Below are 13,781 nucleotides of genomic sequence, written 5' to 3'. Positions count from 1 at the left end.
TTACCAACCTTACTTCTAATAACCGATGCCTTCTCATTAATGGATCTGATGGCAAGTTGTTGAGCATTCAATCTGCCAGGGATCTCACCAAGGCTAATCTCAATAGAATCACCTGAAGAGTTCACAACAAGAGTCATGGGATGAACTTCACCAAGAAGATTTCTGGCATGCATAGTCAAGATCACCTCAAAATATTTATCATATAAAGGATTATCTAAGGAAACAAACCCACCACACTCCAATGAATCAGCTTCAGAAGAAATCTTCAATGACAGAGAGTGGTTAGAAATACAACTATCCAAGTTTTCATTTGGGGTAGATGGTAAACCATCCTTAGCTATGGCCTCGACATTATTAACCATTTTTGGAACTAATTCTTTAACATTATTAACTTTCATCTTAGCTTTATCAAAATGCACTTTAAGAGCCAGACAATTTTTCTTTATATGTTTGTTAAGCTTACAATGAAAACAAGCATGCAGATTACCTAACATAGAAACTTCTCATGAGAAGATTTCTCCTTCTAGGTCTAGAGAAATAATATCAGGAAAAACCACATTGGGATCAAGGGCTACAAGAATGTGTGAATTCAAATGGGGGAGAGTAACTCTAGATTCTTCAATCTATAAAATAGACCTTAAGGGATTCAAAATATGTGAAATAAAGGGCCAAAATTCAATTTGGAGATTTTTAATTTCCACCCAATTTGGCATGGATCTTTTTGTGACTTTTTCAAAATTACCATTTGATGACCATGCATATTCTCTAAATAAAGAATGACCAACATTCCAAAACCCTTTTTTAGGATTCTCTCTTGCATATTATGATTTTTTTTAAATAACAAAGAGCCCTTTTTGAAGCATTCTACAGAAACTAACATGTAACCCAAATTTCTTTGCCCAAACAACATTGAACCATTCATTAAGAAATTTATACAAAGGTAAAGCATTAACACATATAAGAAAAGAAAAAAATGATAATATTTCTTAACCAACTTTTCTCTTCTCTAACAGCTTTAACCATATCCTCATTGGGAGAAAAGATTAGGGTTTTCAAACTGTCAGAAGGATTCTTACCATATTCTTGTCTAGGAGCGGCTCTACCACCATCTCCAACATCCCATCTATCTCCATGGGTTGTGGTTTTTCCCACTCCATTAGAACACTCTACAACTATTTTCCTTTCAAACTTACTCTCAAAACAAGCCGTCTTGGGACAAACTGGGACTGAAATATCAATAAGAACCACTTTGAAGGAAGGCTTCTCACTATTTTTCTTAGAGCCAATATTGTTTGTGATATCTTCATCAAAACCATTCTTTCCATCATTACCAGAATCCTCTAGTTTATCATTGCGCGAAGTTCTTTCCTCCACCATTTTATCATCATTTTTACAAACTGGAATTTCACCCAATAGTTCACTTGTTACAGCATCATCATTTCTATCCATCTACTCTTCGTCACATGCACAAGCCAACGAAGGAGCTGAACTATTGGAATTCTTTAGAATAACTGGGTGGCAGGGTTGGGGGGGGGGGGGGGGGGGGGGGGGGGGGGGGGGGTGGTGAGTGGGTGAATCAATTATTCAAGGTCCAGATGTCCAAATAAAACTTTTACAATACAATGAACACATAAAACTTTCTTAACCATGCATGCATTCATTGTGTGTAAACCAAAACTGATATGTTATTGTTAAGCTAACATGTAGACACTACTACATTTTACCTCATTTTTCTACCAAAATTTTCAACCATCAACTAAAAAAATTTAGGTTGGTCGGAATGTAGAAGGCAAAAATTTCTTTTTTTTACATCTAAGCCCCGTGTTGGTCGAAATTTCAACCAACACGGGGCTTAGATGTAAAAAAACAAAAACATTCCCACACGTGCGGGTTCATTTGCATTTTGTTGGTTTTGATTGCAGCGGGTGTTGAGGGAATGGAGAAAATTTGTGGGAGTGGCTTCTAAAGACTCACGAGATCAGTATTAGATTATTCCAAAACATTCACGACAAACCATAGTTGTAAGTGATCAAGGTTCTAAAGTTATTATGCACTAAACCCTCCAATTCTTTGTGGGCACTCTGTTCTGTTTAGTGTTTGTTGTCATGGTTTACAAATTAATTAGGGCATGAATTGGAAATGGAGGCTCACAGGCCGTTGGATTGGAAGATCGTAGTGAGTAGGTGTCGTATAGGGGATAGGGTAAGATCTACTTTTACAATAAAGGGTTTAGGGTTTCCACAAATAACGATCGAGAATACACATCACATCTCATGAATTTTCTTGAAAATCTATTAAATAAATTATAGTGGGAAAAATATTCAATGATGCTACTTGCTAGATCTTATGAGAGGGACCGCAGGACATTACCATGTAGAGGAGGCTCTATTTTTTGGATGCCTTTCAATTACCTCAGGTATTTCAAGGTATACTACAAATTCATGTCAGAATGATGGCTAGATTATATTTTGTTTCAAGAATATGGTTTAGTTGTTTCGACTAATCTTAATTATAAACATTTTTTTCCCACAGGAACCTTCCTTCAGCCTCAACACTGATAATGTTGGTATTTTTATGGTCTGAGTTAGGGTTTTTGGTTCTTCATTTTGAAGGAATCAATATTTTGATCAAGTCTATGAGGTTATATTCCACTTTGAGATTGACAATATTTTGTGCAATATTATAGGTTTATTTTTTATTTTTTTTTGTTGGTGTCGCTGAATATTATGCCATGTTCTGGGGGAATGACTAATGGGTATGTGAAAATAATTGAAGCTCCTATGAGCATGCCTATTGATAGTGAAATAATTGCTATTCCAGCAGACTATAATGCTCCTGAATAGGTAATTAACATTCGACTATTTTGACAGATTGTTTACTTAGACTTTAAAGGGTCAAGAGTCAAGTGTATCTTCCCTTGCTTTTATCTGATTGTGTGTATCGTTTCTGCTTTGGAAAATTAGGTTCATATTAATCAACGTGACTCAGGGACAGAAGTGTAATTACATCATGGGTTACACTCTTTCAACCTGGATCTAGTACCATCCTTTATGATACTGAGCAATCCTAATACAAATATTCTGCATTGGGCTATATTTATCATCCTACAATGAAGAAATTAAGGTGGTGATTCCTTTATTCCATTTATTGTTCATATTTAAAAAAGATTAAATCTTTGGGAATAACTGAAGTGTATTAACTGTTTGCTTGATTAGAAAATCGTTTCTGTATATCTTTAGATTTCAAATAAGTAACATAGATTCTATTTGATTCTTTTGTATAATTTTTTTGTATGTAATCGGGTTCCACCCTAAGGTTTTTCAAACTCTTAGACTTAATACTCTTGAAATCCCTTACAACATCATTTAAAACTAGGAAATATCTCAGTCCAGCTTATTAACCAGTGCCCTCCACTCTTACTGCTCCAATACACTTCACTCTTCTTCTCATCGCTCAACACAAGATTATAGTCCCTCTACATTGTTAGTCAGAATCCCTCCTTCATGGATGTCAAGTATTCAATTATACCATTATATTGCAACCCTTGTTGTTCATTTTTCATTTTTTGTAACATTTGGCCATCAACTGAAATCGTTGCTCCTTCCCCTATTATTGGTGGGGCTTCATATGCTCTTTCTATAACTCTTCTTCTGCCCTTAAATCCTATTGGCACCATGAATGCTTGTTTTACATGGAAATTTTATGCAGTGAAAGATTAGAAGTAAAATGTTTGTTTTCTTTGCTGGATCACTTGCTATAAATAGTGTTCAAATTGGTTCTTTGATCTTTTTAGAGTATCCAATCAGATCATTACTGGATGGATGAAATTACCGCCTACATTATATTTAATAATTAAGAATGCAAACCCACAACAGAGATTTTAAGATTGATTCAAGATCTACGGTTAATGGGCCTAACAGGGGAGCTTTTGAATTTATAATTAAAGAGCAACATTATCTACGGTTATATGCAAGTGCTCAACACAATGATTTATTAAAGTGGCCTGAATCATTAGAATCGATCAAGTAAAAACACAAATCATAATGCTCGAAAACCTACGAAATCCATCATTGGGAAGTAAACATTATCCAATTAATTATTGCATATCTCTTTAGGACATAGATCTTGGGAGGAAGAAAGGAAGATGAATGAAATTTCTACAAGCAACACATGGTAATATGTAAAGCAATTTTAAATACCCGAAACCAATTCAATTATTTGACCGTTGATGGACTCCAATATCAAAGAAGAGTTTATATGGTGGCCTCAACAAAAGTTGTAGTTTTTTTACCTATCAAATCAACTTGTGAGTTGGGTTTTCATCCTTCCCCCAAAAACTAAAGGGTGCTTGCTAGGTATCCTTTACTAGTTACAAACTTACAAGGGAGAAAGCCTTTGGAACATGAATCTACAAGTACAGAACTTGTGGGATCACATTTTATGAGTAGTTTGCTTGTTTGATACATTTATTAGCTTTCACATGATAAGCATATTATATTTTGAACCAGATTACTCAAGTTCCAAATGGTGTGTTTTTTACAAATAAGACATTGGACTTATGGAATACCAGTTTTATCTCAATGGGTAAGCCAATGTAGTCAAACTTGAAGGTGTATACAATGTTCCTAATGAATGTTTGTGATGTCTCTAAAGCCAAAGCCTTTAAAATAATTGGACGAGTAGAAGTGCCACATATGTGGAGATAATGTGGAAGCCAGATGTTAGGGAGGTCTTTACAACCTGCAACGATTATTCATTTCTAATTTGCACATCATGCGATGGATACGATCTTAAAGAAAGATAAGGTCCTAACATCAATGCAAGGCCAAACACACGAGGCATAAAGGTCAGAAAATGTTTTCTAATATTTTTAAAGCTAGAGTCCAATACTACAATGTAGAATATACATTTAAACATTGACAAAATACAATAAATAATGGAATTCAGACATTAGACTACTAGTGATTTTCTATACGATGTTTTCTTTTGTTATCAACAGGAAATCCAAGGGTTGAAGGAGTTGAGGAAGAAGATGATGTTGATGATTTAGAGTACAAGTTCAACTACTTACAGGTATGTAATGATATAGTGGCAGATGTATGGCATAGGAGAAGATTCTTTTTATTTAATTACTTCTTCATGATGCCTCAGTCTCAAGTGTATGACTTCTAAGTGTGAATAAATGTATGATAGCTACCTTCACTTTCAAGGCCTGATGTTGACATTGGTGCCTGTAGTTAGTGCAGATTATTTTAAGTATAATAAAACTAATATATGTAGTTATATAGCATATACAATTTATTTTGTAATAGAAAACCTTTTTAGCCATGATGAGATGGTTGAATATACTTGGAGTTAGTAACAAGTGTCTAGTAGGAACTTTGTTTCTATAATTTTATCAATATAAATTTCTAGCTTATAATTTTTGTTGGTTTTAATTGTCTCTTAAATTCAGAAAAATGGAAGATGTGCAACAAACTGTGCTTTCCAAAAACCAATTCAAATTTTCCTAAATAATTGTAAGAGCGCAGAAACTATCAATTGAAAATATGATGTTCAGCTATGTTAAAGAAAATACTTTAAATTTGTACGAATTAAGTTGGACCCTTCAAATATCATGGTTTTTACTATTTGATACAAAACATCTTAACAATTTCAGAAGTTGGTTCAACCCTTTAATATGCTTATGTCCTATCCATTGTTTAATTGAAACTCTAATAATGTCACATAGCTTCAACTTTGGAGATGGGTAAATGCAACAAGTGTGTTATGAAGTATTTCAAAAAATGTTATCTTCTATCCTATTCATGCCAAACAAGTTTGTTCATGTAGGATTCAACTATCATATACTTGTGTAACTAAAATGCTAATAGGCTCAAGTTCTGGAAAAAAAATATTCAAAGGCATGCTACCTTGGCCCTTACTCATCTGTGTTCACTTGATGACCAGAGGATGATATTTTTAAATACAATGGTAACCAAGTTGGGATTCTAACAAAGTAGATGTCGATTGCCTTTGTAAAAAAAAAATTGTTTTGACGATTTTGGTGGTTTTGTGTTATCTTTCTCTCTTTCCTATTCCACCTGAAATGGAAGTTTAAGGATGGATAAGTAGTTAATGAATGGTCAATGTCATTAATGTTTAATAATGTGTGCTATTCTAGGAGTAATTTGAGGTTTTGTGTCTCCAAGTGCAATCTAAAAATAGTGGCATGATGGTGCTATTGCTTTGCATAATATGGAAAAGAAGGCTATCACACAATCTCCAATATAGTTGCAATACTTCAATATAGCTGCAACTATATTGGATGAGTTGTTTATTGCAGAGGTTGCAGAATCTCTAATAGAAGGTTTGTGTATTTATATTTTCATCCCTTATAGTTGTAACACTAAAACATTAGATCAGCTTGATGAAGAAGATGAGAAAAAGAAAAATTAGAAGTAGCTACCTTTGGTGTAGGTCAGCCCTCTATAGCTTTTAGGGTAGATTAATTTGCTGAAGAAGTTGAAACAAAAGAAAAATTAGAAGTAGCTTTGTTCAGCTGGCTTTACTTTGATTTCAACCTTGGTTCTCTTTTGTCCAATAGTGTACTTCATTACTCTGATAATATTGGCATGTGGTCAATAGGATTCTTGGTGTCTTCTGTGGCAGCCATAATATCCACCATAATAGCTCTGTTTGGGATGCCAAGGTATAGGAATCAAATCCCTAGAGGAAATCCATTATCTCTTATTGGTAACATTTATAGCAGATATCATTAAAGTTGGGTGACTAAAATTTGAGAAGTGCATAGTGATTTGGAAATATTCAAACATATAATTGCTGCCATATTTGTAAGTTATACTGTTGGTTACATTATTGTATTTTCTTTTAAATGTTTTATGCTGAATGGTGGCTTGGAATTGGCTAATAATATTTTTGAGTTCAAATCATCAATGGGAAATTTAGCAGAGCCACACTCTAAATGTTAGAATCAATGAGGTGAAAACATAGACTCATTGTTATTTGTTTTTTAATTGTTTGTAGAAATGACGGACCGTCGTGTTGAAATAGTTACAAGACTCAAGTCCTTGGAAGAAATGGCAGCACCTCTAGTTGGTTTTCTTCAGTATCTATCACTTGTTCATGAGCTTCGTTCTGACAAGCAATACAATCTTCAGATGCTCAACAATCAGTATCAGGTTGGATGTTTTTCACTGTTTGTTTTCTCTTTACTTCAAATTTATTTGATTCAAAAAAATTCAAATTGCACATTTAAGAAGTATTAATGAAATGCTTCTTATATGGAGGAGGGTACCACCAAATTAATCAGTTTGCTTCCCCTAAGTTCCTTTCTCTGTACTAGAATTGTACATGAGATGCTGAAGTATGATCTGCACCAGAGTTTGGGGATGATTCCAGGGAAAACAAAAAACTTGTTTATTTCAAGTTAGTTTCAACTCAAGTTTGGTTCTGTACTCATTTGATGTATGCTTGTGTATTTTAGCAAGGTGGCATACAATTGGCTATTGTTTTCATGTCTTTAAAGTTGATTTATAGAAAATATGTGCTTCTTTAAATAATCTATATATGCCATGTACTTTATTTTGAAATAGCCAAGTCTGTTCAGGTGTTTGTGTTGAGTCTAAATTCAGCCTATTGAGTTTGAGTCTGGTAACTATGATTAGTTCAATGCTGCTGCTTCTAACCTTTTTCTTAATCTTAATCCTTTGTTCAGTGACACCTTCCTGATCATAACTCAGTATATACTTGAGGCATGCAATTGTTGTTAAGAATTAGAATACTTTAGCCTGTGCCTGATTAAGTTACTTATCTACCCATTCAATCATCAATAGTCTTCCACACTAAACTGCTCAGCTGTATGATGCATGCAGGTTTCTGACCATCCATAATATTGTAAAATTTCCTAGATGGCTCAGAGCTGTGCATACCGAGAGATGTTTCTTCCCATTATACAAAGTCAATTTTTTGTGTTGTGGTTCATCCTATTTTGAATCCAAGTACATGAGGGGATTAGTGTTAAGTTCACCCACTTTGCATGCAGTTTTCTGATACATTAACTTGTAAGCTTCTAGGTACGGTCCCTTTCATATGTATGAATGTAATAGTATGCATTAATTTATTAAACTTATCTGTATCTGGATTCTTATCAGAAAATTACTTCTATACATATATAAAATATAAAATAACTTTTTTCTCCCTCCATGCTTCTCCATAAAGAGTTTGTTAGAATTTTCTCCATTTCTGTGCAATCTATATTAGCTTCTGTATTCTTGAACTTTGGTACATTTTATATTTTGAGTGGCTTGTTGGAAGGTATTGTCGGTAAAGTATGTCTATCTCTGATCATGATATGGTTGAATAAGTAAATTGTTATATAATATCTATTTGTATAAACTGATCCACATTTTCAAATTAGATTGGACCTGATCAAATAGAGGCATTATATCAATATGCCAAGTTTCAGTTTGAATGTGGTAATTACTCTGGGGAAGCTAAGTACCTATATCAGTATCGTGCTTTTTGTATAAACAGTGACAGGAGTTTAAGTGCTCTGTGGGGCAAGCTGGCAGTAGAGATTTTGATGCAAAATTGGGATGTCACTCTTGAGGAACTTAATCGCCTAATTGAAATCATCGATTCTAAGGTTTTGTTAAGTACTGCTATCTATTTCTGTATGCTCATTTTGTACATGACTCTTTGCTTTTTCTGATTTGTGTGTGGAAATTACAGAACTTTGCATCACCTCTCAATCAACTGCAAAGTCGGACATGGTTGATGCATTGGAGTCTTTTTATATTCTTTAATCATGAAAATGGAAGAAATGGAATTATCGGTCTCTTTTTCCAAGAAAGGTAGGTTGTATTGTTAATTTTATGCTTAGGATTTTAGTTACTATTTGTTCTGAAATGAATTTTCTTTCTCTTAAAATGCTTGTCAGTGGTTTCAAACAATTATGTTATGCACCTTTTTTAATCTAGGGAAGATGTTCATATAATCACCTTAGAGAAGGATTATTTTCTCTGTCAACAAAGCATGATCAAGGATTGGAATAGAGGGATTTTATTTTGAAAACTTCATTTTACAATTTTTGATTGCTTATGATGAACTTTTTTTTTTTTTTTTAATATTATTGCTTGATCTAGTTTTTTTTTGTGTTATAGTCATTACATGAAATGGTTAATGTGATTTCCATTGGTAAATAATTATTGAAATAGGCAATCTGCATTAGTATTTTAGACATATTCTGTTGATTTCTTGTGTTTGATATTTTTTTGTCCATCATTGCAAATAAATAATGATTTATTATTGTTCCTTTTTCTTAATAGAAAATTTTGTTTTTAAGATGGAAACGAGGCACCCACAATATACATCCCTAGAGCTCCAATATCTATCCATCATGGTGTAATGTTAGATGAAAAATGACATTTTCACAAAGTTTCTCCTTACATGTTTGGTCTAGTTCCTTCAAGTAAGCAGATACTTATTCTCTAAACAGCCAAATTTCACAAAATAACATACCAAACAACCAGTACGCAAAATGATATGCCAAACAGATAATACAGGAAATTATTTTATACCAAGAATTCTAACCTTATTCCAGGAATGACAGAGCATAGAATTAATTTGGAGATGGAAAAATATATAATTAATTTAAAAGAAATTAAGACCAAGGCATCCGGAGGGGATCCAAGAGTCTGGATGGCACTAGTACATTTGAAACAATTTGATAGCCAATCTATCCAACGAACAAGTTCCAACTCCTTAAATTTATCTAGTATGTAATGCAGGTGGTTGGATCGAAGCCCACAGCCGACTCTCATTGGCACTGGAGTCCAAATGGCCTATTGTTGCCTGTTCCTGATGAAAGAACTTGTAATGTACTTATTGAAAGGTTATGTAATGCACACATGCCTATAGAAACTCTTCCTATTATGAGCCATGTGATTGTTGCATGTTCCATTTGTTGTCAATTATAGCAAAATTGTTCATTGTTTATGTATTTACAAAAAATCCATGATGCTGAGATGGTTATTTTGACAATGAGGGATAGAGGATGTATTCTGAATCCAGTTACATATACCACACTAACCAATAAAAATTTTAGCAGTTACACTTGACAATAAAATTTTGGTCCAGAATATGAAAACTTTTTTTGTCAAAACTTTTTATTCTACTATTAATTAACTATCAATTTAGTCAGAGAACTTTGTAGTTTTAATTAGTGGTAGAGACATATATCTCTTCATTGAATCCATGTCTAGGTTATGAGTATTTCTATGCAATGGCATAAGCTTTGACACTAGAACTTAAGAAGTTAATCCCAGTCAATCATAGGGCATTCAATAGTCATTCCTTTGCTGTGCTTGTAGGCAAGTTTTTTCTTTAAAGATCTATTTTAAGTTTTTATCTTAACCAATGGAAGGCATCGACTCCTTGTGGAAATTGCCTTTTAGGTGCCTACCAAAAATGGTATGATTCTTCAGAATGATGGGGCTCCTGCACAAGCAGCATAATGATCTCTTTATCGGATATATTGAATTTTGCCCAAAAATAACAAGTCCCACAACACAAGTTATTTAGAAATAGTATTCTATATATAAAATACGTAATTGCAATTCAATTTAGAGAAAATTGTATCAAGGATTTATGATCATTATACAAATGATATTGAAAATAGAACACCCTAAATTCACTTGTATCCATTTCACTGCATACTTCTAATAGCTGACCATATTAGGAATTCAGTGGAAAAGCTTAATAGGATGCTGGGAGAGTTGAGACTGTCCTCCTTAACTAAACTCAAGGGCACATAATGAGTGTCCAAGTCATATGGCCCCTTGGGCCACGAGAATGGAAAGACATCTATCATCTTGTAGTTGTCGTATTTAATGATAGAACCAGTACTGGTGTATCTTTCTATCAAACATTTTCAAATTGATCCCAACTATGATGTCTGATGGAAATCAGATAAATAATTAGTAATCTTATGTTCCTTGTTAAGAGGATCAGAGATATTTTTCCTCAACCAAGGCCAAGGGCATGGAATGAGCCTCTGAGCAGAACCCTTAGCCCCATCCATCTCGTGATTGGCATACTTGATGAGGGAAGACCATTACTAATGCATCTTCTTAACAAATTTATATGGAGATTAATAGAAGAATACTTGCATACTAGTTACTTTCTATTATATTATTTATTGGTTTTATTTTATACACCGATTCGTTTCTAATTCAAACATGATAGTTTGATTTCCACGAGGTTTTGCAAATCCTCAAGACCACAAGCTAGATTAAGCATCAATAAGTAATTGTGAAAGATCCCCACCCAAACCCGATCCAATTTTTCCATTTTGTTTGGTTTGATGTATGTTTTGAACTCCCAGGAATGGTGATGTTTCCGAGTTCGGCAATTTTGATCTGACTTTGGCTGAGTTCACTTTGATGCTTGTTTATGATAACACATTACAAATGATTAAAGGAAATGACTATGCAATGAATCAAAACATGTACAACTAAATGATATGGCAAAATATGAGTTTATTGTTTACTGCTAAGACTGAAAAGAGAGATTATAGACCTATTATCAGTCACAAATCAAACTGTAACAATTCAATCCATAGTTTTTAATGCCATATATCAACATGTATCACATCCAAATGTTAGCTAGCTATTGTAAGCTTCTGTAGACCACTTTGGGACTAGTAAATGACCACTTTAAGGCATGATATGAAGTATGATCTGCAACAGAAAGACTGATATTATCCTACATGGGTTTTATATGCAATTTCTAGCCATCATATTTAGTGCCACGAATCTAATATGCACTTTCAACCACTGTATCCCTTCAGATATGGTAAGTTTGAATGACACTGTAATTTGATTTTTTAATTTGATTCCAATATTGAAAACTAAGAACTCAAATGACTAGTACATTGTGATCCTGTTACACCAAACATCTGGAACCAGATTACTTGAGCAGATTACAGATTCACACTGAACATGATATTTCTCATCAATGCTTTGGCAATATAAATTGTAGAACTAACTATAAAGAAGCAAAGACTGAGTTTCATAGTCAATATTAAGGCATTGTTATATCTCAAATCACATGTATAGGAATGAGAAATGTTACAGTTCTGGATCCACATTAGCTCTCCAAGCAGTAGGCAGCAAGCCTCTATTTCCCATTTTGACTAGTAATTCAACTATGCTTTTCAAACCTTTGATTTTGTCATCTAGCACCAACTGTAAGAGCCTTCCAGGTGATCTATGTTGTTTAAATCTCTCTCAAATATTGCTTATTTATTTGTTGCTATTGTCAGTCCCAATTGTAGGGACAGATTTATCAATTCACCCCTTGTACCACAGTTATCCTAGTATAGCCATGACAGTCAAATAGTGAAGGTTGAACTTCTTTTGTGATTCTCATGCATGGCTCTGAATACATTCTTGTCACATTAAATGAATAGACAACTATTGTTGCTAAGAACACATTTTTAGTCTACTAGTCTTTTGTTTGTTTATGATCCATAGTGTTAGTTTATAGTTAATAAATTATAATATTAGCTTATCCACCACCATTGAGCATCATCTAATTGCAATGAGTGCTAAGTGTTCCATTCATTCTCATGAGAGATGAGTCCTTGTGAACTATTACTCATGAAACATGGGTCAATGAGTTTGACTTAAAATCTACAAAGTTGAATCCGCATACCAATATCATAATTTGACTTGCTGTGGAAAATATCTCCTACTTACTAATAATATATTGCCGTGTTGGGTAGTTAATGGCTGGTTCTTATGGGAAAAATGGTTTTAGAAGGTAAAAAAGTGAAAGCCTTTTGAAAAATAATTTAATATTGTAACTGATATAGAAATTATAAAAATAATATAATATTTGTGAAATTTTATGTTACTTAAAAATGTGATTCTATATTTTGTTTCCATTTTTTAATCTTGTAGTCCACGTGTTCATCAATGTATCATCAATGGCCTTTAGCTATATAAGCTATAGTCTTATTCTAATATATGTCCTTTCCTCTTGTAGTCAAGCTATTGGGTACAAGTTTGGACCGCATCTAAATGAAACTATTCTTTTGCTTATTAACTATTGTAAAAGTGCATCTGAAGCTAATGAGGAGCTAAGAGAATATAGCTTGCAGGTGTTAAAAGAGTTTGGTTGTAGAGAAATTATGTATTTTCATCTCACACTATTTGTTAACATTAGTGGTTCCATTTTAAAAGTTCATATCATTTATATTGAAAGTATATGTATGTTTTGTGAAATGCATCTTCAGATTTCATTCTTCAAATAGAAAACCCTAATTATTCAAAAATCTGTAAATAATAACCTTAAAGATGCAATTTGCAGGCATTGGAGAGTTTTGTCCTATGTTGTGCAGAGATGTGGCTATTTATTGTGATACAATTTTGGAACTTGCTCTGGACTACATAAGCTATGATCCAAACTACACTGATAATATGGAAGAAGATACAGAAGAGAGTAATGGAGAGGAAGATGAGTATGTTAAAATTGCTTAAGAGAATTATTTGCTTGAGAAAATTTAATTTTTGCACAATGGTTCTTTTATTTTCATGTAATTATGAATTTTATGACCAACATATGAATACTATTTTGTTGATGTAGAGAGAGTGCTAATGAATAGAGCGATGATGAGGATATCATCTGGAAGGTTCGGAGGGCAGCAACTAAGTGTTTGTTTGCTGTGATAACATCTCATCTAGAAATGCTATTAAAGCTGTATGAGGAGGCGTGTG

The 13,781-nt window shown here is 33.5% G+C and overlaps 1 protein-coding gene across 1 annotated transcript; it reads left to right on the top strand.

The window, feature by feature from the left end:
* Nucleotides 1–7,028: 7,028 nt before the first annotated feature.
* On the top strand, nt 7,029–13,544 carry LOC149561874 (eukaryotic translation initiation factor 3 subunit E-like). Its single transcript, XM_089827918.1, has 4 exons — nt 7,029–7,181; nt 8,420–8,647; nt 8,734–8,855; nt 13,406–13,544. The coding sequence occupies exons 1-4, from the start codon at nt 7,029–7,031 to the stop codon at nt 13,542–13,544; spliced, it is 642 nt and encodes a 213-aa protein (XP_089684044.1).
* Nucleotides 13,545–13,781: the final 237 nt, after the last annotated feature.

The sequence above is a fragment of the Cupressus sempervirens genome, chromosome 4, assembly GCF_028749045.1.
Source record: "Cupressus sempervirens isolate cs-2001-9-10 chromosome 4, ASM2874904v1, whole genome shotgun sequence".
Lineage (NCBI taxonomy): Eukaryota > Viridiplantae > Streptophyta > Pinopsida > Cupressales > Cupressaceae > Cupressus > Cupressus sempervirens.
Note: the sequence above shows the minus strand (reverse complement) of the source record. Positions and strands in the feature narration are given on the sequence as shown.